This window comes from Thunnus thynnus, chromosome 4 (assembly GCF_963924715.1).
Source record: "Thunnus thynnus chromosome 4, fThuThy2.1, whole genome shotgun sequence".
NCBI classification, from domain to species: Eukaryota; Metazoa; Chordata; class Actinopteri; order Scombriformes; family Scombridae; genus Thunnus; species Thunnus thynnus.
Genome location: NC_089520.1, coordinates 21,559,417 through 21,586,956, shown reverse-complemented (window position 1 = coordinate 21,586,956; position 27,540 = coordinate 21,559,417). Strand labels below are relative to the sequence as shown.

Genomic DNA, 27,540 nt, shown 5'->3' with positions numbered 1-27,540 from the left:
AGGTTCAAATGCTTCCCTGTTATCTCTAAAGTCATAGCAAGAATGGGCTTTTTAATGATCTCATATATACTAAAAATGTTTCTTTTATTAAATAACCACCACTGAAAAGCCTATTATATTTGCATCCACAAAGCTCATGTTAACAGTTTATTCAGTAAGATGTCTGGTGAGAAAGATGCAACAAACTGTGAGGGAGAAGTGTGTGTGTGTGTGTGTGTATGTGTGTGTGTGTGTGTGTGTGTGTGTGTGTGTATGGTTTGGGTGGTGGGTGGAGCTCTAATTGGATTGCAAATGAGCCCAAGGACTATAATAATTAAGATCAAGAAGCTGCTGAGTGGAAAGACTTGTTTTGAGTTGGCATAGAGCTGCTTTAATACCAAACAAACTGTTGAACATTTCAGTGGTTTATTCTGAGATCAGATCAAGACTTTTTGCAGCCGTCAACAGGTAAGAATCTAAGAGAGTTATTTCCAGTAGTTTGCAACACTGTGACTTTATGATAAGTTACTTTGGTCAATTTTCTGTTATTTTACCGGTCCATTAACTCCTGATAATAATTTCCTAATAATTTGTTGAAAGTATCCTGTGGGCGATAAAACGTATTTCCAGAGAAATTTCCTTGAAAGAACAGGGTTGAAAGAACAACCCAAGTAAATATTCATCATTAATTTAATTTTGTAACCTTTATTGTTCATATATTTTTAATTTGATGCATGCCTACAGACTAATTGCACATTTTTGCGCGTTGAGCTGACCTACTGTGAATTAATTAAATGGAAGGTTACCAGTTACTGTCTCTATTTAACTCATAGCCTGATAAATGTGAAATGACTTTGTTGTTTCCAGGAGTCTTTCTAGAAGATTGTTAGGACATCAGTAAGACTTTATTATACAAGTACAAAACACATAACTGATCAAAGCAGAATGTGCATGAATATGAGGGCATTGAGGACTACTTCATACATTAATTTATATGCCACCAAATGACCTGAAATCCAGTTACACAGAAAAATGCATCTGATAAGCCTCTCTGGAAGCAGAACAGTATCTGAAGCTGTTAGTCAGATGCAAACATGTTGCTGCATGTATTAGTTATGTGTTATTTACTCTTGGGTTTTGTACCCTTACTATAAAGTGTTACCTGAATTTACGGATCAAGCTGTGGTTATTTGTCTTTAGCATTACTTGACACATAGAGTTGAATCCACTGCCCTCTGGGCTTCACATATTTTAAAAGTGATGTGTGACTGTTAGACATCAGGCTGCAGCCAATAGTTGAATACACGGTTTTAATAGTTTGTTGAAAAAATACCTGAAACTCTGTCAGTAAATAACCTGATGTTGGGGCTGATTGTGATTATACAGATTATACTGTGTGTCAATGTTACACAACAGTATCCTACAAATTACACAATTACACAAAATGAATAGCTGTATCGCTCCACAGTCAGCGAGAAGATGTGTTTTATCACTCTATCAATCTCAGGAAGGAGTCACATGTGAAAATAAAGACTGATTTAATTCAAGAGGATAAAATGACAATGAGTGAGTTATTGCTGTAGACTGACTGCATTGATTGTACAGATAACTATCACATCTAATTGCACTTAATAAACTGGCTCAGTTATAGATGTGATACGAGTGAATGGAGGCTTTAAAAAACTTAACATGCGTTTAGTCTTTAATGCATTATTTAACTCATAATAGCTTATGTATGGCTTATCAATGTGCAATGTGTTTTCTATCATATCTATTGTACTCGATACAATTGCTAATAGAAAAAATAATGGATGCTGATAAGATCGTTTCCAAAACTGAATAATGAAAAGTCAGATCACCGGAGGCCTGACAACTGTCCTTGTGGGAGGAGGAGATATCTGCAGGGTCCTGGCACCGAAACAACTACACTAACAAGACAAGAGTCTTGAACTAGAACTAGACAAGATCAGACTTTTCTGAGAAAAAGATGCGTGTGTGTTTGTGTGAGAGACAAAGGCTGCTTGTAAATGCCCAGACTTCAAACCTTTTGTACTTTAAATCCTGGATGAAACCAGGAATACTTAACATTGTCGTGAGGAAGAGAAAGCTGTAAAAGAAGAGGAGGAAGAAGAGAATGAATATGAAAGAGGAGGAGCGGACTAAACTAACAAGAGACTCATAAAGATGACAAACAAGAGAAAGGGCATTATCAGCCAAACAGCTGCGTGTGTGTGTGTCTTTTCTCATAGCAGACTTGGTAGCAGCACCCATCAAATGAACGAGCTTGGTTGAAAGAGTTCAACTCGTGAGGGTTTTCACTGATATGTAATATAAACATCAGTTAACAGAAAGACTTGTGAAACATCCCTTTGCTCTGAAGTTCATTAAGCTCAAAATATTTACAATGCATCAAGTAGATAATTACATTGTGTGAGACAGGAAACATCTGTCAGCTGAAACAGTTTCATTTTCAACCCTGAAGAGCCGACTAATGCAATGCACAACCTTTAAACAGGCAAAATTACTCCAAAACTTATTTAAAAAATATCAAAAAGAGTGTTATTAGTGTGACTGATGTTGGTCAGGTGCCGCACCAACATATCTAACCCCTCATATGATGTGACATGTGAGGGTCAGCGGTGGAAAGACTCCTGTTTCTGCTATCACAGCTATAAAATGTTTGATTCCTTTTGAAAATGATCACACTTTTTTTTGCTAAAACATATGAAAATACAGTGTGTGACGGTGAGGATTCTGAGAAATAGAGCGTACATGAAACCTTTATCACAGGGACATTAAACTCTCCACCTGAAACACTGGAGATAAAACATCATCATTTTCACTAATAATGAGAGAATACTGCAGCAGTATAGTGTTTATTCTGCATTAAATCTAGTGATTCCCATTTCAGAGTGATGGAGAAAATTCCCAACTGCTGCACCTTTGCTTCACTGGTCGCTTTAGTCATCCTCGTCTCATTTCCTGTGAGGTCTTGGTGTGAGGAGGACGCCTACAAATCGCTGCCAGAGGTCTGACTGACCAGGATTTATCTGATAATTACAAAGTCACGTGAGCTGAATCCACATTTCAGATCCTGCAGGTTTTCAACAGGCTGACATATAATTCGCTCTTTGTTTTCTCCTCCAGGAGAAGCCAGAGTGCTGCGTTAGTAAAGATGCAGAGATGAAGAGACTTGATGACATCGATTATGACAGCTTTGTGAGTCTAATGGGACGGAGGAGCGCTCCTCAACCCGACAGTGAGTTCTCTTTTGCATTGAAGCATCATCCACAGCACTGTAAGCTTGTCTGCTGATCTGACTCGTAACTCTTTTTCACAGGCAACAGAAACAACCGATGGTCAAGAAAAAGTAAGAGTTTAAAGGGGAATTCTGTGTTAAATCAGTGTCCTGTGTTTTTTCTGTAACAAACTTGTCTGTAGCTTTATGTTATGAGTGAAAACTTGCTGTTTATCTTCCATCATCTATCACATCTTCGCTGAAAAACGAGTGAGTTACCTCACTGACACTGAAAGCAAGTCATCAAGACAAAGCAGTGCAATATTCTCTTGATTCCTTTAAGTCACAGCACATTTAGTCAGGACAAATACTGAAACATTAATGCACACTGTGATTTATATACAGTCAACGGTTTCAATCAATACCAGAAATAAAAGCTGCCAGTTGTCCCACAGTCCTCCAATGATTCCCTTTCAAGTTACCGTCACATATTTAAGCCATGAAATCTGCAGATGACACATCCAATACATGATTTTTAACATTAAGAAAATCTCATTATAATATATCGGTTGGTATTTTCACTTAATATATATAATATATTAATTAATTAATTAATATATGATAAGGATCCTTTAAATTTGGTTAAAGTGGGATATTTTGGTCAAAAAATAAACTCAGGTTGACAAACTGTAATGGACACTTTCTGATCTATTGTACCTCAAATATACTTTTAGCATTTCTGTAATTTCTTGTTATAAAAAATATAAATATATATCTCTAACAGATACAGACATATCTGCAAAAAGATAATATCAGTCTATGCATCAGCTCTGCTGATTTATTGATTGGGCTCTACACTACGTTTATATAAACATGCTGATTGGTCAACATTCAAGTGCTGAAAATCCATTCTGCTTAAAGTTAATTTTAAATGGTAAAATAACCTTAATTAAGCTTCGTAAAAGAATGAAAACATGAAGTTTTTAAGTGTAGTGATTGTGATAACTAACTAAGTGCTGGCTTCATGAGTGAAGGTTAGTTCAGAGCTGCTCTTCTCTTCACGTGAAACAGGAATGGCTTGTCCGTGTGCACAGACGGAGTACTTACAGACAAGGAGAGGCGGATTCATCACTCACAACAGGCAGAGGTAAGAAACTTTGACCTGCACTCTGTTTGCTAAAACTAAGAAAAAACAAAAAGGGTCTTTGTTGTGCAATGTGTTGACTGAACCTTGTTGTCTCTGTTCAGGTTCTAGCGCTTTCTGTAGAGGGGATGTCGCAACACGTCTCATCGGCAACACAGACAGCGAAACCTTCAGTTTCTCACAGCTATTGTATCGACAGAGGACATTGTTTCTGTTATTTAACCATGAAGAGGTGAAAAAGCCATATTAACCATGCATGAATGCTTTTCTACCGTCACTGGAAAATGTCCTGACACAATGAAATGACATGTAAAGAAAAGTAAAACAAGATCTATGTAAAATATGCATTTATTTATAGTGATTAAAGTATCATTCACTGAAAACAATCCTGCACACCGATCACGTGCGCTCACAGATTCATTTACACGCTCAAGTGTATCGACTCAATTTAGACGTCAATACCAACATAAATACATTTCAAATATAAATACAGTACTGTACACCTTTCCCTTTGATAAAATGTGAAAGTTGTATGAAGTAGATTGTCAAGGACTGGATGTGTTGTATCACTAATATGTTTGAGTCCACTGATGGTAACAATCAGCCCTTTCCCACTGAAATGTCCCAAGACTATTAATTCAAGTGAAAGCAATCATTTTAAAAGAAACCATTATTTAAAACATGCTAATTTGGTTTAAACTAGACTTTCCCCATTTTTTTAATACAAAAAACAAAACTGAACATGCTCTGTGTTCATGTACAGAGAGAAACTGAGTGTAAACATTTACAAAAGGCATTTTGATAGGCATTAGTTACCTCATACATTTTAGACGAGAATAAAAAGATTTAAGTGGTTAAAATGGCAAAAAAAAACAATTTGTAACACTCAAAAGTGCATTCAATAATTCTTTTCACAAATTAAGTAGAACATATTTGTTTTGTTTGAATGATCACTAAATACTGGAGCCGTTTCTGTATTTGGTAATTACTGTATCTCCAACAGAATTAAGCACGAACAATAATCCTTATTTGGTTACAAAGTAGTAACGAAAACATCATGAGTATTTGAATTTGAATATACAAACATGTACTAACTACAAAAGAAAAAGGTCCAATTCTATCTGGGCCACCCAGAATTTAAAAATCACACAATGTTGCAGAAACTAAAATTGTATAAAACAAACAAAAAAAAAATCTTATTAAAAAACAAACAAACAAAAAAAAATGCTGTCATGAACAAGTCATCCGCTGGCTTACCAGAAGGCCATACTCATATATTGGAAGGATTCAATTAAATAATACTCCATCTGAAAGCATCACTCTCATCATGGTAATGTCACAGTGCAAAGTCATGTGTGCAGCTGATGGCTCATACAATCTCAATTTACAAAAAGGCACAAGCTAATGAGTCCGCTGGGGGAGGACAAGGGGAACTGATGTGTGTGTATTCAGTACTGGTATCAGGATGTAGAGAGACAATGTGCCACAGATGGTTAAATGTACACAAAGTTTCATTACACAGACAAATCACTGAACTAACAACTTCCTCGTCCAGCTGCAGGTGTGTCTAACAACCGAAGACAGGTCAATATCCTTAAAGTTGGCTGTTAACCGAAGATTCGGTCATTATAAAAACTAGCTCCAAGAATAAAAAGTGACAGGAGGACAGCTTTGCTTCAAAGAAGATTTTCTCCAAGCGTTTTGTTAGAAGGACTGCAGACACAGATACGGACTTAAATTTGGTGTCATCTTTTGTGTGGTGTTTGGCTGGAATATAGATGAATGTCCTTTTTTTTTAAAGCATTCAGACAGACAAGGTCACGCCACTGCATCTGTTAGCCAGAGAGAAACATGAACAATGTTTCCCTATGAAACTTTATATCTGTATTTTCAGATGTAATGTTTTGGGAAGGTGTATTATATACTGAGCTTTTTCCATTCCATGACACTTGATTAGGGCTGCAAATTTATGGCTGAAATAGTAATCGCAATTATTCTGATGAATGTTGAACGATTATTCTATTCAAAATTATTTCGCTGCATTTCAACCTAGAAAACTGCCTTCACTTTCACATGTTACAATGTCCTTGATAAACCTAAAATTACAGTAAAAACAGGACTCTAATAATAATGCCACCACAACATATAACTGATAAAACGTTCCTAATTCAACACAGAACTACATTTCTGTGTTGTGACGATGTTTTTGCCCGCAGCTCTAGTCAAGTGTGGGAGGAAGCAAACACAGAAACAGGTTAAACACAGCATGGTCGACGTAATGAATGCACTAGATCAGGCACTCAGTTTTAATATGAATGAGTAGGTCTTTTGCACAGACGATATTCTGACCTGTCAGAGTAGAAAAAGCACAAGTGTAACTAAGTAAAATTAACGATGACTGAATTTGATTTAGCTGTTTAAGTTTCTGAGCCATGGTGTTGCTCATGCCAGCTTACTGTCACACTGTCCAGGCTTACTGGAACATTACATGAAGTCATTTTTATGTTATTAGTAATTACTGTGCTTCTCCTACTATGACTCTGACCAGCTGCAACACATCTTAGTCGACTTCACACTTGTTGATTAGATCTGATTAGCTCAAGGCGCATACTTGTGTCTCATTGGCCTCCAAGGCACATAGCTACCTATGTGTGAATCAAGTCAAACAAACTCCATCAAGTCAAGTACCACTTCACTGCAGAGAGTGGTAGATCAAGTTTTGGTGGGAATACTTTCTTCATAAAAAGGATTAAAAAAAAAAAAAAAAGGACAAAACCAAATCTAACTGGCTTTGGAAACTACTCTCACTTCAGCACACCTTAAACAGGTGTACAGAAAGCTATTACCGACTTTAAAAGAAAGTGTGTTTAAAAGATTAGGTTAGGTTTAACGTTCGTCTTTAAAGAGTCTGTTGTAATAACCACCTAACCAACCTGAAAAACAAGATCAGTCTTGCAGTCACAGTACGCATTAGTAGCAGTCCTTCAGCTAGAGAATCCTCAAGCAATGCACTTATTTGTGGGGACACTTAAGATCAAAGTGGACCATTTTTCTAGTATTGTAGAAATGTGAGCCAGGATTACCAGAATGACTAAGTAAACACTCAAAACACACATTCTCCCCTCACTAATGATCAGTTCCTCTTAACACACCCATACAGTCCAACTGTTATTTGCCTGCTGGTGCAGCAGGGAGGCCTTCACCAGCTGCAGGAGGGGGATCTGCATCCTGTCTTTTGTCAGTCCTAGGCAGATCGTTCCCCTCTCCTCGCCCTTTTTCCTGAGAAGCCGGCTCTTTTTTTCCTTCAGCGGCGTCCCAGGAACTCAACTCCTCAAGATTGTAGCCGAGCGGAGTGGGAGGCTGGTAACGGTATTTATAGCCAAAGGCACGCAGGTGATAAGTGTAGTACTCCAATAAATACATGCGTGAAGCATCTACATAGTGGAAGGACACCGACACGTCTGAGCAGCAGTTTGGACCCTGAAGGAAAACAGAGAAAGCGGTTAAGCTACAAAGACATCAAAGAATCGAGGTTTCTACGTGTATAAAAACAAGACCTCATTAAGAATGGGTCGGTTGTACAGGTGTGGACACATTTGCATGCCTGCTGCGAGATAACAGATTCAGGAAGTAAAATGTAACAATATATCTATATATATATAATCTGATAGATCAGTCACCACTATTCATCTTTCACTGCTACTGTGGCTCTACCAGTTTGACCAAGAAAAGTCTCAGACAAAAGAAACTATCTCTTAACAAATAGAGGCCTGTCCTGTCAACAAAAATGACACATCATCTGCGCAAAGATTAAAAATGCTGAGGTTGTTCATGTCAGGAATATAGAGAGATTCCACAAAGCCTTCGTCACTTGCCTCTGAGATGGGGTAGTAGCAGTAGCTCCAATACCAAAAGCTCTTAGGAAACTTGGCAGTGAGGTGCTGCTCAGGGACAAAGGGGTGAAATGTCTCCCTGTGCGTAGTGTCTCTGGAGTCCCCTGCCAGCACCCCAACTTTCTCCATGCACTGCCCCATCGCCAGGTCCTCTACTGAGGTAGTGTGAGTGCACAATTTGCTTTTAAATCCTTCTACAAATCGCCGCAGAGCCTCTTTACTCAGCACATAGCCTGCACCACCACTCATGTAGCCTTGCTTGGTGTAGGGCTTGAATCTTCGGCCAAAATAAATAGGCTCATCCGGGGTGTGGTTTGCAAGAACCCAACGCAAGTTGTCCACTATTACATAAGTGTCGTCATCTGCCTTGAGGAACCAATCAGCTTCATGACCATGATGCTCGTACGCATAATGGAAGGCCCGGATGGTTTTCCAGTACAGCTGGTCTCGGCCTTCCTTGGTACCCAGGCCCACTGTTGGGAAGTCGGGGTCGTCCACGGAGCTCATGAAGACCACAACATTGCAGTGGCGACTCCACGTGGTCTTCACATGCCGAGCCTTCTTCTCCAGGTTGTTGGGTCCGGTCATCACCCAGCAGAGAATACGCACCTTTTTATATAGTTCATCAGCCATACGGCTATCCTCACCTGGACACAGGATATGAACATTAAAACCACATTTCACTCCATAGTAAACTGTGCTACTATGCATTTTAAAAATCACTGACAAGTATCTAGAGTAACTTGCTTGACATGTTTGTTTCAAAGGCTGTTAAAACATCACGTCTACATAGACAAACACTAAATATGTAGTATGGATTTTAAAGGATATGGCTGGGGATTTTCTATGTTTTTTTATTGTTAACAAATCTCATGTGCAGAGCTAAACTAACAATGAACTGATCCTACTTACAAGTATTGTGTGTGTTTCCAATGCCTGATATATCTGTGCCGTAGACCTCGGTTGTTGTCCAAAAACTACACATCTATGAGCCACACTGCTACATTGGGTGACATGTCCCTTGTCCCCAAAGAATGTGGTTACCTTAATGTGTTTTCACTTTCAAGTAAGTATTTTCGTGTCAGAAAGAGGCAACTTCTCATGTATGCGGGTCTGTTGCCATCGCTCTGCTAGTTTGTTGTGCTACATATCACAAAGTCTTGCCTTTGTACTTAACTTCTTGTTCTCATGAAAAAAAATGGTGATTGTTTACTGTAAAGAGTACAGTGTCTTCGTTTCTAAACAAACTAAAGTAACCATGTTTTTCTGTCACTAATCAACTCGCAAATGCATCTATACAGATATCGCTGCAGTGAGCAAATATCAACGGCCTGGACTCCATTCCAAATATTTGAAAATTGGAAAATCATAGAACTTGTTATAATATTTTGTAAGAAACAAGTTACTGGGTCAGTGAGAATTTCTCAAATAATATCTGTACAAATGCACACAATTCAATTTAAATTGAGTCTAATTGAGATGTTGTCTAATTGTGTCTAACTGTCACTGAAGAAAGACCTCAACAGTGTGTATCTTGTATGCAGGCCTTTTTCTTTCTATTTCCCTGTGTGTCCCTGTTCCCATGTATGTATGTATGTATGTGATGCACAGGATCCCAAAATACACGATCGCAGGATACCACAAGAAACCATATTAATTTAATAAAACGTCATTGATATAATAATGCAATGACTGAATAAGTGTCTTACTAAACAGCACCACACCTCACAGTCTGTAATATATTTGGCCTTACAGATTCCGGGAAGTACTGAAACCTGTCCAACTGAGTAAAGCTTGCAACCACTTAACGCCATTCATTCTAAGAAGCCAAAAAATTTAACTTACACTTTAATTACTGCAGTTGGTGACCTAATGTTTTGGAGCACTTGGGTCTTAAAACTTAAAATAATATGTGATACAATTTGGATATTAAATATTTCCGGTCAAAACTCTTACACCCAACAACTCACAACTTTTGTGATTGTGATTTGATAGTTTAAATTGCACAGTGCAATATAAACCATCAAATCACATCAAATCGAGCAAAAAATAAATGAAATCTGTCTCAATCAATCACACACTTACACATTAGTCGATTAATCAGTTGCCAACTATTTGGATAATCGATTAATCTTTTTGAGTCATATCCAAAGTCCCTGATACCAGCTTCTTAAAGGTGAATATTTTCTGGTTTCCTTAGTCTTATATGACAGAAAAACTGAATATCTTTGGGTTGTGGACAAAACAAGATATTTGAAGATGGCTCTAGGAAACAGTGATTGACATTTTTAACCATTTTCTGGACCAAACAACTAATCAATTCATCAAAATTAATCGACAGATTGATCGATCATGACAATAACTGTTAGTTGTAGCTCTAAACTAAAGGTAGTGACTTCTATTAGGGCAAAAATTGCATGTAAAAGGAAACTGAAACTTGATCCACTGGTTCAACGAGGTTTGGTGAAAAATGGTGGCATTGAATCCTTAAATAATACAACAGCCTGGATAATGACGTGGTGTTGACACACTTCTTCAATAGTGTACGTAGACATCTTTTTGAGGAAGGTGTGATATAAAGACACTCGTACCTGTATGATGAGGGTGTTTCAGGTTAAAAAGAGCAGACCTCTCCTTCTTCCATATCTTCCTCTCATCCTCAAGCTGTTGCTGGTGGTCATGAAGTTTTTCAAAACTGCTGGCTTGTTGCTCTGATAAAGTCCTCTGAAACCACACCTGCCGCAGAAACACGTACAGTGTGAAGGTCCCCACCACAAAGCCCGCATAGAAAGAGAATCTGGATCCCAGGGCCTTCATGCTGGACCAGGTGTCGTTCAACTTGGCAGTCGTTCAACTTGGCAGGTGCTGGATGAGAAGAAAAGAAAGCCAACATGGACACAAGTTTCACCAAACGGGCCCCAGTGTCGAGCTGTAAACTTTTAAGTCATGGCGAGTGTGTATGTGTGAAGAAACGAGTAAAGTGACATCTGTGAAGAGGTGTCACTCCCCGTTTAAGGAGTGGTTTAACTCACCAGCCGTGGCGCAGGCACCATAGCAGCTGTCTTATCCAACAGCTACTTCATCATAACGATACACATCGACAACTTTGAAAAGCGTAAGCTGAGCCAGTTTTGACCGCGACGTAGCGTTATTTTCTCTGAACGGTAACTTAGCTCAGCTAGCCAGACTAAACAGTTAAAAAGGTTGCTAATAGTTATCGTGACAAAATAGCGAAATAGCGAGAGAGGTTACAAAAAAGCCAAGTAAATAACCTATCGAATCGGAAAAACAATTAAAATGATAGTGTTTAATCGCTGGCTCCTGGCCTAGGTGCTAACTGGCTCGGCCGTTATTTGGTCGACGCTGCTAACTTCAGTGCTAACGTTAAGTTAGCGATACTTCCTGTCGCGTCAACATAACGGTGGCTAACGGAAACCTTACAGAGTTAACTAGCTGACCGACCGAGCAAAAACTGAAACGTCTGTTAACCGAGACAAGCACGGTAAAGTAACGCTACAGACGTAAAAACACCAAGGAAAAAAATGTTCCACAACGCAGCATAAACTACATTTAAGTTCTCTACATGCTGACTGACTTCCGTCCAGAAAAAAAAAAAGTTATTCCGGTCAAGAATTTCAAAAGAAATGCCTCATGTGCAGAAACAGAGTAACGTGTCCCTAAGAAATATCAGCTTCTGAGAGGTTTGTCTGAGCACAGATATCTAACTTGTCAATATGTGTCCGACACTTTGGTCTTTTTCATAAATTTAATTACTAAAAAAACCCCAAAACGAACCCTGCGGTCGGACTGCCAGCAAATCACCATGGCGACCATTCACACCAACGTCACATGAAAAATCACGTTTGCCTAAACATCCAAAGGTCGTGTTCCCACTTTATCATGGCGACAGATATTCCAAGCCCGTTGATATGGAAAACACACTGTAGCTGTGTCACCTTCATAAAAGCTGACTCTGTTTGCCGACTCCTCCTCCTGCAAATTTGTTAATAAATAGTAGCCTAAACACAGTCACACCCATCACAAGGGCTTTTCACACTACACCCGGCTCAGGGCTAAAATCATTCTTGCACAGCTTTCACACTGGCACAATCCTGGCACAGTCCAAAGTGGGCTTACCCTCTGACTTGCTGGCCCTGCTCTGGGGCATAGTCCCGAGTTTGCGAGGGCATCCCCTGAAAATTAACTAAACACGGGGCTAAAAGTTAAAGTAAACAATGGAGTAGTCACGTGTCATTCTACAATGTAAACAGTCGTGTGTACCAATCGACATTTAACCCAGAGCTGGTAGAAATGCAGTGTGAATCATATAGCCCTGGGCTTAGGTCAACCCTGGCTTAACTCTGTGTGTGTGTGTGTGAAAAGGGGCTGAATGATCTCAGGGTCAACTCTTACGATATGCAGTATGAAAAGCCCTTCAATGAAGGACTTAGCCTTTATAAAGGCCTGAGGGCATGCAGCATAATGAACACAAGTATGCAATCATATTCATATCTAACATTTCAACATAAATAAATAGCTGATAAATTATATCCACATGACTTCTATGGTATTTTGTTTTATTTCAAAAGAACAAATGAAGAGTGCTCAAAGACTTTTATTTACAAGGCAGCTCAGATGGACCTAAAATCTTTTCAGACCTTGAAGTCATGAGGTGTTGCTCCTTAAATAGCTCCGTTAAAGGACACAGTAATCAACTCATCTTGTCTTCTCTGCTTCTACATTAAGTTGTCATCATTTACAAATAATGTGTGCAGCTGAGGGGTGATGCTCAGTGTGTGATGCAGAGAAACATGAGTGTTATGGCACACTTTGTAATCATAGGACAGGTTGATGGCACACCTGTGATCATAGGGATTTTTTTCCCCCCATTCAAGCCACATGATGGATCTGGGGCCTGTATCACGGAGCAGATTCAACTTAGTCTGGCTGTATTTGGGTTAACTGAGGCTAACGTTGGTGTTAATGGATAACTGGTATCATGAAGCCAGTTATCAGTAGGCTTAACTGACAACTCTTGATTTTCCTATCTAGCCATGAGTCAGCTTCATAATACAGCAAATACTGGGTTCAGCCCAGAGACAGCTGACTAATCCACTGTATCACTTTGTGATACAGGCCCCAGATGAGATAACATTAATCCAGTTGTCCAAGTAAAGAAACACACCCACAACACCTACATCTTTTCTTGACACCAGTTTCTTTAAGAATGCCCCAATCATGTGTCTGAAAAACTTTGTATATGACCCGCAGTCTGAAATTAAGTTTCATATACAAGATTGCACAGTCACAAACGTTTTCAGTCAGGTAAGTCAAGCCCCACTAAATTTGTGCTAACATACAACAGTTCACTTCAAAAAACAGATTCACACAGAAATTATGTACATGTTGAGATCCACGGAGCCACAATTATTCACAAACTATACAAATTCAGCCCTTTTAAGTACACCTCTGAAGGATCATTACAAAAACTTTGTGTGGATTCATTATTTTGGTAATCTGATTGACATTGTAGCTTTCTTTGTTTCCCTAAACTTACTAAATTAAGCAAGGTAAATTCTTATTAGAAACAAAAGCAAAGTACACATTTAAAAAGTTTCATCTTCCGACATTCCTTTCAGTGTTTTTCTTTTGAGCAGTACAAATGCCAGCCCAAGGGAAACCCAAAAAGAAATAATGTATAATTCAGCGTTTACAGAACCTTTTTCTAAAAATATAAAGTGCGACAGCATGTGCACAAACACGTCTGTAATCTACAATTGTGTTTACTGGTAATTTAATCACCAAACACAACGTGTCAGAAGGCTTCAAAGACAGGTGGGAAGTCAAATGTGAACCCTTGAGTGTTTGTCCTTTGTTTTTCATATCCAGACACAATCATACCTCGAGGAAAATAGTAAATGAAACCACTGTGTAAACACTCATCCAGTTTGTTGAGGCATGCACATTTTGCCCAGCTGTGTCACACAGAGGTAAGGACTTCTTTGTCAACGTCAACATACGTTTAAGACAAACACAAGAAGTAATTGAACTGTGGACGCACAGTGTACTGCTGATAACTTCAGAACTGGATGCAAATATTCAGTAAAACTCACTGAAATATTTCTAAAAAGGTACATTTTGTACATCACCTGGCTTTTCCAGCCATCTATGAAAACTGAATCCCATCAAAAAGGGGAAAATGCATAACTTCATTCAACTGCACAATTACCGCTGACACTGCGGTTTTATCGTGCAACATAAATGGTGCCCACTAAAGACACGTATTGCCTATTCAAGACACAGAGACACATTTTCTGACTGTGCAAACAGGTGAGTTGATATTATCTGCCAGGTTTAATAGCAATGATTGAATCATATGGTCTCTTTTTCAAATTTGTGGCTGCACTTCAGAGCTCCCCCCTCCCTGCCGGTCTCCACAGGAGTTCACCATCACAAAAGGTGCACTGGATGTACTGAATGAGCTCATATGTCCACGTCATCAGAGTCAGAGGTGCTGGATGACTGGGACTCCTCCTGGGACTCTCCCCACACAAACCTGTAGTTGTTCTCCAACTCCTGCTGCCTCTTTTGCTCCTTGTAGACTTCTTCTGTGCCTCCAGTCTGGGGGATATAAACAAAAGATTGAAAGATTGTTTTTTTTGTTGTTTTTTTTTTTTAAACAAATTTAATTTAAACTTAATTTGTGCTTAGAAACAGCTTAAGTGACAACTCACATCTTTAAGAACAATAGCTGTCTCTAACCAGTCTTATGCAAGCTATTTTCTAAGCAAACAGCACACAGCTGCAGGCAAACACATATAATGGTGTTTAAACATCCTGGAGGATCAAAATGAACCGTATAAAAATATTTTATCACCACTCTAATTACCAGGAGATTTATCAGGAGCTCCCTGAAGGACTTTGTATCTTCTTCAGTCAGCCATTGATCACCTGCCTCCTCTGCATTCTTTCGTGTCAAGATCTTCACCTCAATTTTACCTAAAAAAACAAACAAAAAACACACACACACACACACAAGGAAAGGGGGGCTTTCCAATTAAATACATGCACTTCAGAGTGGCTCAAATTAAGAAAACTGTAACATACATCAAAGCAACAAATAATTTGAATGAAGAATGGTACAAACGCAACAGTGGATGAAAAAGACAAGAACACACATGGATGACACACCTTTCATTTCTGTTTGTCTTTGAGATAAGCTTCAGCTAACTGCGGTCAGAGGTTGTTTTTTGTTTTACTATTGTGATCTTTAAAATCATCTACAATAAGGGCTTCCTAGCCTTATGCCCAGCTAGTTAATGGTCAAATACAATGTTTTGGTATTCAGTAGTACTAATTGTCCTGATACTTAATCTGTTTTGAATGACTAGACCTTTGAAAGAAGGAATACTATTGAGTATGGATTTTGATTTTTTTTATTCAATAACTATGTTTATTAAACAATCCTACCTGCTCTGTTTCTGTGTGGGTCTCTAATTTATTTTGCCCAGTTTGCACTATTTGTCCCACCACTGCTTTTCTAAATACTCTCTGCACAATATACCCACGAAAAAATATAAGTTGTATGCTTTTTGACAAAGATGATAAGAGAAGTACAGTACTGTATGCTCAAGATAACAGATGGAAGAGAAAAAAGGCCGTGAGTGTTTCGGGCACTCCCCTTCATACCTTCGGCCTTCAGTCCTGCTTTCTCTAGCTGTTCTTTAACCACGTCCTTTATGTGCTGCCACTGGGGATCTCCTTCGCCCATCTCCTGAACTTTGACCTCCCCATCAGGGCTGCTGCCCGTCTTATACTTAGTAATTTTGATCTTAACATGGTCGTCAGCTGCTTGGTCTGGGGTGACGAGACAAAAGAGGGACAAACAACACAGTTGACCTCAAATCCCATCAGCAGGGCCACAGGATGGAGGAGGTGAGAGCCAAGAATCCAAAACACTATCTGTATGCATTACACGCTGTCATAGAGTTCAATTACTGTGATTGATTTCAATAGCTTAAATTTTGATTTCAATTACTGAAAAATGAATTAACCCACAGATACATCAATGGCAGCAGAGGAAAGACCGCTAACTAACCACAGAACATATCAAACTAATATCAGCTTTCTGTGGATTCATTTTCTTTCTGCATCAAACCCCATGTGTTCGTCTATACTGGGATGGAAGATGCCACAACAAACATCTACTGTACATATGGATGAAATATGAAGCGGATGGAGGTGGACACAGAAGTGCACATGACTGCAGGGCGGCAGTCTGTCCAGTTACCTGGCTGCTTTGGAGCCAGGCTGGGGCTGCCCCTGGTCGGATCGCTGGCTCTTTGAACTCCTGCTGTTTGCTGCTCTGGATCCTGGACGTCTTTCTCCTCCAAATGGTCAAGTAGTTTATCCAGTGTTGTCTCCAGTGTCTGTGTGGCTTGAGTGCGATCGAACTCCCCTTTTAGCCCCTCTGTCTCCAATTCCTGCTGAGCCTACAGAGCAGAGAAAAGCCAACTTTGTCAAAACATTACTGCACAGACAGGTATAGGTATGAGTTACATTATGAGTTACATGTTGTCTAAAAGCTGTTACCTCATTTATGATGTTGTCAAACTCTTTCTGCATTTCTTCCTTTATCTCCTCAATCTTATCCGACGGCACTGAGAGGTCAGCCATCTCATCCTCAAACTCCTGTAGCAGCTGTTCATCTTCATCTTTCTCTTCCTCGCTGTGCTTCTCTGTTACTCTGTCGCTTGTTTGTTTCTCTGCTCGACTTGTGGCTTGGTTTTGTGCTTTCTAAAGACAAACAAATGCTGCACTGAATTGGAATACACAGCCAATGCAATGAAAAAATATACCGCAACAGGTGCACAGACAAGTACTGTGATGATCTTGGAAAGCGCTTACCTTCCTGTTACTCTCCTTGAGGTGTTGGACAAATTTCATCAGGTCTGCTGGGTCTGTGATGATTTTAAAGTTGAATTTTTCAACTGAAAGATATTCATTTGAAGACAGAAATTGTTTCAAGTTCAACATGGGACAACACTTCACTTTACAACCCAGGCAACAGAACTGCACAGAAACGAAAGACTGTGGTAGTATTAATCTTGTTTGAGGCTCTCTGAAGCAGAAACCAGCAGGCATGTTGACCACAATGATCGTAAATGGCATCGGTCTTCCTAGTGTATGTGTGTGTGTGTGTGTGTGTTAGGGAAAATGACAGTGACAAAATACGATACCTTCATCGCCATCATCTCTGACTTCATTGTCTGTAAGTGAGTTATAGCCATCATCTGCCTGAGGGGAAAAAAAACAATCAGGTTACAGTCGTGAAAAGGGAAGACAAAGAGTCTTGCTACACCCTCTAGTGGTTGGATTCTAACCAGAGACGAATCATTTCAACTTTACATTGAAAAGAAAACTACAAATTGATACTTGCACAGTTACTGGAACAACAGTTTTGGAGAGTCTAATGATATAGACCAATGAATATTGAAAAATGTATCAATTCAATGTATCAATTTAGTCTGGTCTTTGTCAACTACACAAATATTAAGAAAATACATAGAAATGTACCCTTTTAAATAAGATTAAAACACATTATAGAGTTTCTCCACCAACAATAAGTGTTTTCACATTGGCGACATCTACAGCATCATTTAATTCACTGAAAGGCTGCAACAACTCCAAAGAGGCACCATTCACTAAAAGGGAAAACTGATTCTAAAACATATTTCTGTACCTGACTCTCCTGTTGAGAAGTAGATGTTTTTGAACTCCCTGATTTTGGAACTTCCTCCCAGAAGTGAGAATCTTCTGCCTCTTCTGACGCAGTGTTCTCAGATACATCTGCAGTCTCTGTTTCAAAACAAAGGCACACACTTATGTCAAACAAGAAATCTTGCACCCTGCCTGATGGAAATATACAAAAAAAAAACCCAAACTGAATAGATATTTTTACTTGGTGTATTGACAAATACGATGTTCTTTAATGTATAAAAATGCACCTTTTCTGTCAGACGGTTCTGGGTCATCACTGGATGCGGGAGATGTCTCTTCTGCTGTTACTTCTACTGCTCCATCTGCCCCTTCGTTACCAGCCAACATCTCATCAAGGCTCCTAAGCTCCTCTGAGATCTGCTCTACTTTACGCTTTGTGTCCGCTGGGAACAGACAAAGGAAGGAGGAGGGGGAAGGGAAAAAAAAGAAAGAAAGACAGAAAAAGCACATTTCTAAAATTAGAAATTAAATTTAATAATACTCCTTTCCCTCATTAAGCCGTGCTCTAGTGGCCTGCTTCGACAGGAAATAACTACTATGGAAGCAAGATGCTCTCTAAATGCTGCGTCACTATGACTTTCGTTTTTGTCAACTCACAGACTTGAGCTTTGACGTAGTCCATGTACTGCTGGGCACTGAGTGCTGGCTGGCATACGATACCCTGGGGCTTGGCAGTAGATGGTGGGCGCAGGAATGGATGCTGGCAGGTGCGACTTGTGTGAACTGTGAGCACGTAGCGGCACGACTGGGGTTCATCCACTCGGGCGATGTAGTCACCCGAGCCTTCTTCACATACAAACTGTAAAAATTTGAGTGAAATCATCTAAGTGTGTCTAGGAGAAACGTTTGGTACAACATGCAAATTTCCACTGACTTTATGTCTGTGCTTAGAGTAGCAAAACTTAAAACAAGAAAAACAGACAGATCCACATAGGCAGTGTGGAATACTAATTTACTCAAAGGTCTCACCCGGACTTCAGTCTCTCTGGGATTTCCATTCAGGTCACACTTAGAGCCATTTACATAGGTCTGACTGTGGTAGCGCTTCAGTCGGTGCTGTTTGGAGGCCTGTAAGATCAACAGAAAAGATGTTTTAATTCAACTGATTTGTAATATAAGATTCAATTCAACTGATATTGTAATGCAACTCTGCTTTATTCCATTGTGGTGTAATTTTATAAAGACCCATGAGTTGCTAAACGGCAAAGAACCTAATGGCGCAGAATGATTATGACAAGTATCATAAGTAATAAGTAGTGGTGTGTTGAATTGTCATTATAATGAATATATAACCTCACAGACCACATATAATCAATGAAAGGACACAAAAAAATGTTAAAAGAATCTCACTTAATGCACTGGATAAACTGGAGGGTATGTTTGTGTTAAACTTCACTTTAAATGTGTGTTTAACTTCACTTTGAAATGTGTTTGTATCAAACTCAATGTTTCAAAAAAAAAAAAAAAAGGAAAAAAAGGCTGTGGGAAAGGAGCAAGAAAAAGGGGGGTATAAGGAGGTAAGTATGGCAGTGGAGAGAGAGCCAGGGGAAGCTCTGACAATAATGGTATGATATGATCCTTAGCAGTTACATAAAATAAAAGAGAATAACTGGATGGAAGTGGTCATGCCAGATATGACCAGCTCAGGCCAAAACCTATTTCAGAGATTTTGGGCCAAAAACAGGTCATGTAAAAAAAAATAATATTGGTGTGGTTGGCCAAGTACGAAGAGGATGGACACAAGGCGTGAGTTGCAAAACTCAGAGCAATGGGTTGGTCTATTATGAACACTGTATTGCTCTCCTTTATCGCCTGGCATTTAAGTACATTTTTGCTGCTCAGAAACTCTGACTCCTGATTTTTGAACAACAAAGAGAAGTTTGGCCTTGACTTTTTTCAACAGAGACCCAGCGGAACTGATACGATACCATCTGGTGCTTTTAATGTCTCATGTCATCATGACAGCCGCTAAGCAAAGACACACACCGGCTATTAGTAAGTACATCACTAAACTTTCCTAACTTTCCTAAGTAAGCATAATGTACTGTAATATAAGTCCTTATAATAACAGTTTTAGGAGGCCAAATGATACATTAAAATCACCTGACAATACTGTGTAGATATAGGTACGACTTTGTTTTATATATATATATATATATACACATACACATACACACACAAAAACAGTGTGTATATATGAGAAATATGTGCGTTTCAGATCATTTATGCAGTTAAAAGTGAGAGCGAAATACCCAACTCGGCTAATCGAGCCGTTGTTATTGGGTTAATATTTTGTAATTTGAAGTTTATTGTGTTATTTTTGTAAAATGCAATTCAAAATCACCCTGATCAACATTATCATTAAACAGCACTTCAAGTGTGTAAAATCAACAAATGACGATGAGCAAACACTATACTCTCATATTTAATCTTTCAAAACACTCTGTTTAAAATAACAAATCACCTGGGTGTGTTGAAATAAATCAGACACTATCTGAATGGATTTAGACGAAGAAAAGTCGACACAGCAATCACTCAAGATTATTATGCCAAGATGAAATAGTCTTGTGCAATAAGACAATAACACTTAAGACTGACAGATCTCAAATGATTTCAGTGGGCTGCTGGGAATAAAAACTTAATTTGTTAGTGAGTGCTATTCACTCATGTTGGAACACAGAAAGGTCACATCATTTCTGTTCTACATACAAAATGAGAGTGGGATGTATTCATTATTAACACGAAGAGGCTTTCAGCTGTCAAGTACACACTGCCACTTACAACTCAAGGCTTCAGCTCCTATTATACAATCATGTATGTGTTCCCTTTTTTTGTCTTTCTTTAATGACTACGGTGGCTAACACATGTCAAATGAAATGCAAATCCAAAACACTTTGCAAATTTGAAAAACACAAGCGCATTAACAGAAAAAACAAATAAAAAAATCACAACACAAATGCAAAAGCCACAACACGACGGCCGACTATTATTGTCTGCACATGTGGAAGAGGAAAGTTCTTGCCTGTTTGGGAAGTGAAACATTGTTCGCTGACTGACGTAAACTGTGATTATTATTGCTATGTGATCGTCACAAATGAGCAATGTTGTTCAATGTCTTTATATTTTCATATTTATGCACTCTGCCATCTAATGTTAGGCTATTGTGAAGCTAGCTATGCAGTAATGTTAGCATTACGTCATTTAACTAACATTTGTCAATCTGGGGTTACAGGTAAATAAAGGGCAGAGCCTCCATTTTAATCCAATGGACGTAGAGATATTAATGCATGTGTATGCGGATGGTGCACATTTAAAAAAGAGAATCTGAGTCGGAGCGGGAAAAGTGTCAATAAGTTAACACAATAAAGTTTTATTCAGTGTTGTCCGTTAATTCATTATTTATTAGACTTACATTTCCTTGATGATGATAAAATGGTATCTGACTGTGTACCAGGCTGCAGCCTTCATTAGATTTAAATATATTAGTTCAGCTTTAATCTGACAGGGACAAAACACAGGAGGAAGCAACTGAAGATGAAAAATATAGTTAAAGACTTAAAACGTGTATAGAGCAAAGACAGAGAAACATGACTGTAAGCTCGCAGTCTGATCAGTAATAATGTGTTCGGTAGATTTTAAAATTTTAGACATCTACTTGTATCTTGGCTCAACATCATTCAGTGATGCTGCTCGATCCTGCTCACTAAGAAACATTAACATATAATCTCCATTATTATAGGAATGATGTAACATCAGTGTGATCAATCACATCATGAGTGATAGAGACAATTATTCATTGATCCTATGCGTCTAAAGCTTCATACCGATTTCTTAGATTTAAATTGAGATTATGTGCAATAAACATTTCGGTGTTGGAGCTGCTCTAACAAACTGATAGCCATCTTTTGTGCACAGAGTCACAGTGTTGTAACAGAAGGACATGCAGAGGTTTTATTCTGAGCTGAGGCTGAATTCACACTGTGTAATATTTCATTGTGAGAGCAAAACCTGCTGTTTGAAGAAATGACTAATGCGCATAAAAGCAGTGACTTTAGAAAGTCCTTGAGTAACTAAATTAATATCTAATTTAGATTCTGACAGACAGTAAAGCTCCGCTAAGTAATGTGCTTCAATACGGACTGAGTGAATGAGGAAATGAAACAGCTCTGTAAGAGGAAGGAGGTCTGCTGAAGAAAACCTGCCAGCGAGCAGAGTCAGTTACCATGGTAACTGACCCAGTGGTGATGGAATGAGTTTAGGAGTGGGGGGAAATCCCATCTATCCCATGTCTGAACAGGCAGAATATCGAGTTATAAGCTACCAGTCTGATGTGTGTAGAGGTGTGTGTGTGTGTTGTGCAGAAGCCTGGTGTCGTTTTTAGGTGATTTAATAAAGGTAAATGCAGTGAACGGACGTAACAGCACTTCTCAGAGGCTGCGGATTTACCAACATGTCAGTCCTGCTACATCAAAGCATCTGCCAATACAGATGTATATGTTTCACTTACATATCAAACAGGCAAGAACTTTCCTCTTCCACATGTGCAGTCAATAATAGTCCGCCAGCACTAATAGTCAGGCGGTTTCATTATCAACATCTGTTGTTGCTCACTTCTGTTGTGGCTTTTGCATTTGTGTTTTCTGTTGATACGCTTGTGTTTTTCGAATTTGCAAAGCGTTTTGGATATGCATATGCTTATTTGACACCATAAATGACGGCTGAGACCATCCAAAGAACAAAACTGAGGCAACCTTACCTTTGCTGTTTCATTGCTCCAATCAAATTCAGACTCATAATAACCCAGGAAGAGAATGTCCCCTTTGATTTCTGTGTCTGAGGAGAGAAAAACAACATCTGTCAAAGACAGCTGTCAAAGCAATGTTGATGAGAAACAGATTTAAAACACAGAGGACAGCTCTTACCTTCAAGGTGGTACTGTCTGATATGCTGACCGTGACAGAACTCATATGTCCACCAGTCTTTTGTCTGCAGGAGGAACAGAGAGCAAACATTTCAATATATGCAGTAATTAACTGACACGTTTTCCTTTTTATTTTAAACATTTGCTTAATTTCACCAATCAATCAATTTTATTTAAAGTGCAGAATCACCATGCAGCATGGTCCCAATACACTTTACAGTTAAAAAGAGTACACAGGACAAAACATACAGCAAGCAAATAAGATCATAAAAATTAAAATAAGACAATTAAAAACATCAATGTTAAAGGGATGTTAAAGAGGTGATGGATCTGACTAAGTTCTAGGGGAGGCGGAATGAAGTTAATAAAGGAAGGTTTTCAGTCTTAATTTAAACATTTCAACTGCACATGCTTTTTTTTAAACATATAATGGAAGTCTGTTAGATAAAGGGCACAGAAGGCAAATGAAAAAATGGCAAACTGTTAACTGAAGCAATGACCGGGAGACCAACAGGAAGCGAAGACAGCGTACCAGTGTATGTGGTGTGATTACTATTATTGTTTACCAATAATGTGATAAACTGTCCAATTAAGAGGCCAGTATACTTCATCAGAACTGCTTGTCAGATGGTCAAACAGCTTAGGAAACACCTCCTCCCCTTACACCTTTCTGGCGTGAGATTAGGGAGCGCCGTGTACAACCATTTCTGAAACCAACAATCCAGCATTCATACCCACTTCACTGTGACTGGCCAGTTGTGTGGCGTTGAGAAAGGAGTCAGGGTTTGAACTTCTCTATTATCTGTTATTTATATTTCTTTCACTGCAACAGAAATAGTTGTGCAAAACCCTGAATGCCTTCTTAGAGAGACTGTCTGAAAATTATCCCTGTATTTAAACGACATCACACCTCCCCTTCCTCTATGACGAGCGACATTTCACTTATTTGACACAACATGTCGAATTCACTAGTTCTGACTGAGTATAAACCAACCCTTAAAGGACCAGTGTGTAAGCTTTAGTGGCATCTGGTAGTGAGGTTGTAGACTGAGGTTGCACTGTAGAAACATGGCGGTGCAACATGGCGGGCTCCGTGTAAGAGGCCCTGCTCCAGATGTAGATATAAAGAGTGATTATACACTAATTAAAACATATTTATTAATATTATACTCCATTTCTGCCAAGTCCGTTCCACTAGATGCCACTGAATTCTACACACTGCACCTTTAACCAACAGCTGTACACGCTCCTCATTATTATTAATTATTATGTTGGGAAATCAGAGAGAAGAAGAGAGAAGCGGGTTAAGGAACACACATATAACGCCAACATCCCCTCTCGCTCTCATAACTTTTCTTTGACTACTCAACAGGGTGAGGACGACACAGAAAAAAGTTGTGGGGGGAAAATGTGAGCATGTTTCAAGACATTTTGGAACAAAGGTCATTTTCCCTTACAGTCTCATTAGAGAAGAGTTTGTGAGCAGAGGATAGACAGATGTTTGAATTCCAAAACAGTGATAAAATGAGGAATGGAATGAGTAACACTCTTTCCAAGTCCTCTGTGATATTACACAATCTTTTTCCCCTTATTGGGGGGTGGGGGGCTCATAAGCTCTTTGTTATAGGAACTTTTAAAAATGTTAAAGCAGCAATACCAGAGACATGTGTCTTTTATATCAGTTTTATACTGACAGGAGTTTGGACCAGGTTGGACTTGGCTCTCTACTCTCATGTGTAGATGAAAATTTATGTTGCATTTTTTGAATATATGTTATAATAATCTGTGTGTGGAACGTAACCATTTCCTGCTTCAACATCTATTTGAGTGCAGCTGCTGAGTGTCTTGAGTTACAAGACTGTGGTTCTACTGGAAAGACGACATGTGTGAATGTTAGATAATACCAGATGTTCTTTTCAGATCTCGCCTCTTGTATCCAGATATTTGCAAATTTTGTCTGAATCCAGTTTAAACAGATTGCTGTCCACACGTCATAACACATTTATTTCATCAACTGAATACTTATAACCTGATTTCACTTCTACCTTCAATTATATTGCTGATGAAACTGCGTACTAACCAGGAAAAAATACACATTTCAGACTTCTCATACAGCTAGATCATTTGACTTACTGGAATCTTGCCTCATGTATGGACTTGTCTCAAACCTGTTTCAATTGTATGACATATGCAAATCTTCTATATTTCAAAGATTTATTGTGCTTTATATGTACACTAAAAAGTTGACAGGAGTTGTAAAAATGTGAATTATATAGAGTATACCCTGTGTAGGCCTTTTTTTAAAAATAAGGTTTTTAGAGTTTGTGTTTTTATGTTCATAGTAAATAGCGTGAAGGTGACGTGTGTTTTGGGTTGTTTTTTTTGGATCATGTTAGATGACTATCTTTATGCGTTTTGGCACAATCACATATGCAGTGTGTTACAGTTGTCTACTTGGATCTCCCAAAATGCTTTTGCCAAGTGTGATGTTCACAGTGGTGGGAAGTAACTAAGTACATTTATTCAAGTACTGTACTCAAGAAAAACTTTTGAGGTACTTGTACTTGAGTACTTCCATTTTATACCTCCTCTCCACTACATTTCAGAGGGAAATTGTAGTTTCTACTCCACTACATTTATTTGACAGCTTTAGTTACTTTTCAGATAAAGATTTAACACAATGGATAATATCACAAGCTTTTAAAATACAACACATTGTTAAAGAAGAAACCAGTGGTTTCCAGCCTTTTTGGCTTTTGACGTCTTACAACGGGGTCACATTTCAGACGTCTACAAGTTGTTAACAGCTCCACCAAATAGTGATTTTTCCCTCTAAACTTCTGACATGGTTTCATTTCAATAGATGTTCAAATGATCCAATATTTCACCAAAAATCAAAGATTGGAGAAAAAGTCCAAAAACTGAAAACAGATTTGTGTATCAGAACTTTATTTTTTCTTCTTTCCTCTCTCATTAATCATCTCATGAAACTAGTTCCAGCTCCAGCAGCTACAACAGTAACATGCTGCTCTAACACTGATGCTTCAGTATTAATAATCTAATGCTGTCATGTATAATAATATATCAGTCAGAGGGACCAAACCACTACTTTTACTTTAATATTTTAAGTACATTTTGCTGCTAATATTTGTGAACTATGACTTAAGTAGGATTTTTCATGCAGGATTTTTACTTGTAATGGATGTTCATATCAAAAACAGTTCTCATTAACATTAACATAAATTTGAAATCAGTTTCTGAACATTTTAAGCATCTCAGAAATGGACTCTTAGAGGCTAAATGCACATACAGTAGATATGCAGTAGAGAACCAACCTTCACTAGACACGGGGCAGTGTGCATTGGACTGAGTAGATCTGGGATGTCAGGCCCAGTGTACCCTTGTGAGTCAGGCTCAGAAGCTGGGTCCTGGTGAAACCGGACAGCCTGAGCTGGAAGTCGACACTCATACAGCTGCTTGTACTTGCTGGACACCATCATAACCTCTTCTGTCTTGGTCTGAAGGAAAAAAACAAATTCTGTCATGAAAACTGCAGTATTCTTAAAGGACAGATTCACAGTTTTTCAAGTCTGTCTTAAAACAACAGTCAGGTGCCCATGTAAACACTAAAATTACATTGCAAGTGCATTATGAAGGGGTCTCATGATGGGCAGTATGAACAGGAGGAATGATTACAGCAAGAAAAGCCTATTTTAATGTTCATTTGTGCACCTGACTGTTGTTTTAAGACATACTTGAAAATGTGTGGACCCGTCCTTTAAGTGTGACAGTGTACACAGTTTTTAAAGCTTATTAACTACCTGGCTTTACTATTGTACTACTTGTAGTGAATTACAGTCTGAGAAGTGAAGTCGAAGTGAGGAAGCTGAGGTTGTGTTGTGACAGCTGTTAACGGTGGCTGCTACGTAGGTCATTTGGAAATAATTCCGGCATTAACGCTTCTTCTTGAAGCTTTGCACGTAAAAAGTAAACGTCAAAGGAACCGTCTTCTTACCTAGTGAACAGACAGGTTACTCTTCACCTGCGTCAAGTCACGTTAAAGTCAGATATTCAACGCTCGCTAACGGTAGCCTACTTTCTAGTTAGCACGCTAACCGTTAGCTTCCCCAAACACCTTCACTCACCTGCCCCAGGATGACGGGATCGGGAAGAATTTGAATCCCGTATTTCATCTCGTTCAACTCTTCCAAATTCAAGAAGGCCGGGACACATAGGGGACATATCAGCAAGAAAACGCACAGTCTCTTTAGCCATCGTACCAAGGAAGCAGCCATGATCGACTCTCTCCTCGTATTCCCGATTGTCTGATAGCAACAAACACAGAACGCCTGACATGGTGGCAGCGGATTGGTCGATATGAGAAGCGCTCTTCGTTCATTGGCTAATTTATGTGTCTGTCAACGGGTTCCTCATTCTTGGGTGTGTTAGTTTATGACACCGGCATACAGTCAGTGGGCGGCACCTCCGCCGCACATGTCAGCTGTCACCGTTGTTCTCGCCAGAAAATAAACACACTTTGGGACAGAATCCAGACTTCCATTGGCCTAATGAGTTGGGCATGTCA

General features: G+C 38.9%; 3 protein-coding genes across 5 annotated transcripts; 1 reads left to right on the top strand and 2 right to left on the bottom strand.

Annotated features, from left to right (window-relative positions):
• Nucleotides 1-310: 310 nt before the first annotated feature.
• tac3b (tachykinin precursor 3b) lies at nt 311-4,747 on the top strand. The gene is made up of 6 exons (XM_067587508.1): nt 311-447; nt 2,891-3,008; nt 3,127-3,238; nt 3,320-3,349; nt 4,289-4,364; nt 4,466-4,747. Exons 2-6 carry the CDS (start codon nt 2,895-2,897, stop codon nt 4,470-4,472), a joined length of 339 nt encoding a protein of 112 aa, XP_067443609.1. The 5' UTR covers nt 311-447; nt 2,891-2,894; the 3' UTR covers nt 4,473-4,747.
• Nucleotides 4,692-12,159, bottom strand: c1galt1lb (core 1 synthase, glycoprotein-N-acetylgalactosamine 3-beta-galactosyltransferase 1, like b). The gene is made up of 4 exons (XM_067587506.1): nt 11,287-12,159; nt 10,846-11,119; nt 8,237-8,901; nt 4,692-7,841 (listed from the first exon to the last, which is right to left on the bottom strand). The coding sequence occupies exons 2-4, from the start codon at nt 11,069-11,071 to the stop codon at nt 7,530-7,532; spliced, it is 1,203 nt and encodes a 400-aa protein (XP_067443607.1). The 5' UTR covers nt 11,072-11,119; nt 11,287-12,159; the 3' UTR covers nt 4,692-7,529.
• A 655-nt stretch (nt 12,160-12,814) lies between these two features.
• os9 (OS9 endoplasmic reticulum lectin) lies at nt 12,815-27,293 on the bottom strand. 3 transcript variants are annotated; one of them, XM_067587503.1, is made up of 15 exons: nt 27,101-27,292; nt 26,291-26,473; nt 22,957-23,020; nt 22,791-22,867; nt 19,004-19,102; nt 18,632-18,833; nt 18,262-18,417; nt 17,997-18,112; nt 17,494-17,551; nt 17,162-17,244; nt 16,847-17,050; nt 16,545-16,746; nt 15,944-16,111; nt 15,144-15,253; nt 12,815-14,875 (listed from the first exon to the last, which is right to left on the bottom strand). In XM_067587503.1, the coding sequence occupies exons 1-15, from the start codon at nt 27,248-27,250 to the stop codon at nt 14,738-14,740; spliced, it is 2,010 nt and encodes a 669-aa protein (XP_067443604.1). In that variant the 5' UTR covers nt 27,251-27,292; the 3' UTR covers nt 12,815-14,737. The 3 variants fall into 3 exon arrangements, with proteins under 3 accessions (XP_067443604.1, XP_067443605.1, XP_067443606.1); XM_067587504.1 differs by having other exon boundaries at nt 17,162-17,214; XM_067587505.1 differs by lacking the exon at nt 15,944-16,111 and having other exon boundaries at nt 27,101-27,293.
• Between the last annotated feature and the right edge of the window lie 247 nt (nt 27,294-27,540).

What these genes read in the sequence shown, in the direction of transcription:
- tac3b (XM_067587508.1), top strand. Translation starts at nt 2,895, where the DNA reads ATGGAGAAAATTCCCAACTGCTGCACCTTTGCTTCACTGGTCGCTTTA. An exon ending in CCTACAAATCGCTGCCAGAG is followed by an intron (nt 3,009 to 3,126) that starts GTCTGACTGACC and finishes TTTCTCCTCCAG; the next exon opens with GAGAAGCCAGAGTGCTGCGT. An exon ending in GAGCGCTCCTCAACCCGACA is followed by an intron (nt 3,239 to 3,319) that starts GTGAGTTCTCTT and finishes TCTTTTTCACAG; the next exon opens with GCAACAGAAACAACCGATGG.
- c1galt1lb (XM_067587506.1), bottom strand. Translation starts at nt 11,071, where the DNA reads ATGAAGGCCCTGGGATCCAGATTCTCTTTCTATGCGGGCTTTGTGGTG. An exon ending in GAAACACCCTCATCATACAG is followed by an intron (nt 8,902 to 10,845) that starts GTACGAGTGTCT and finishes TCCTGTGTCCAG; the next exon opens with GTGAGGATAGCCGTATGGCT. An exon ending in GCTACTACCCCATCTCAGAG is followed by an intron (nt 7,842 to 8,236) that starts GCAAGTGACGAA and finishes GTTTTCCTTCAG; the next exon opens with GGTCCAAACTGCTGCTCAGA.
- os9 (XM_067587503.1), bottom strand. Translation starts at nt 27,250, where the DNA reads ATGGCTGCTTCCTTGGTACGATGGCTAAAGAGACTGTGCGTTTTCTTG. An exon ending in CTACGTCAAAGCTCAAGTCT is followed by an intron (nt 18,418 to 18,631) that starts GTGAGTTGACAA and finishes GTCTGTTCCCAG; the next exon opens with CGGACACAAAGCGTAAAGTA. An exon ending in CTTCTCAACAGGAGAGTCAG is followed by an intron (nt 17,552 to 17,996) that starts GTACAGAAATAT and finishes TTTTCCCCTCAG; the next exon opens with GCAGATGATGGCTATAACTC.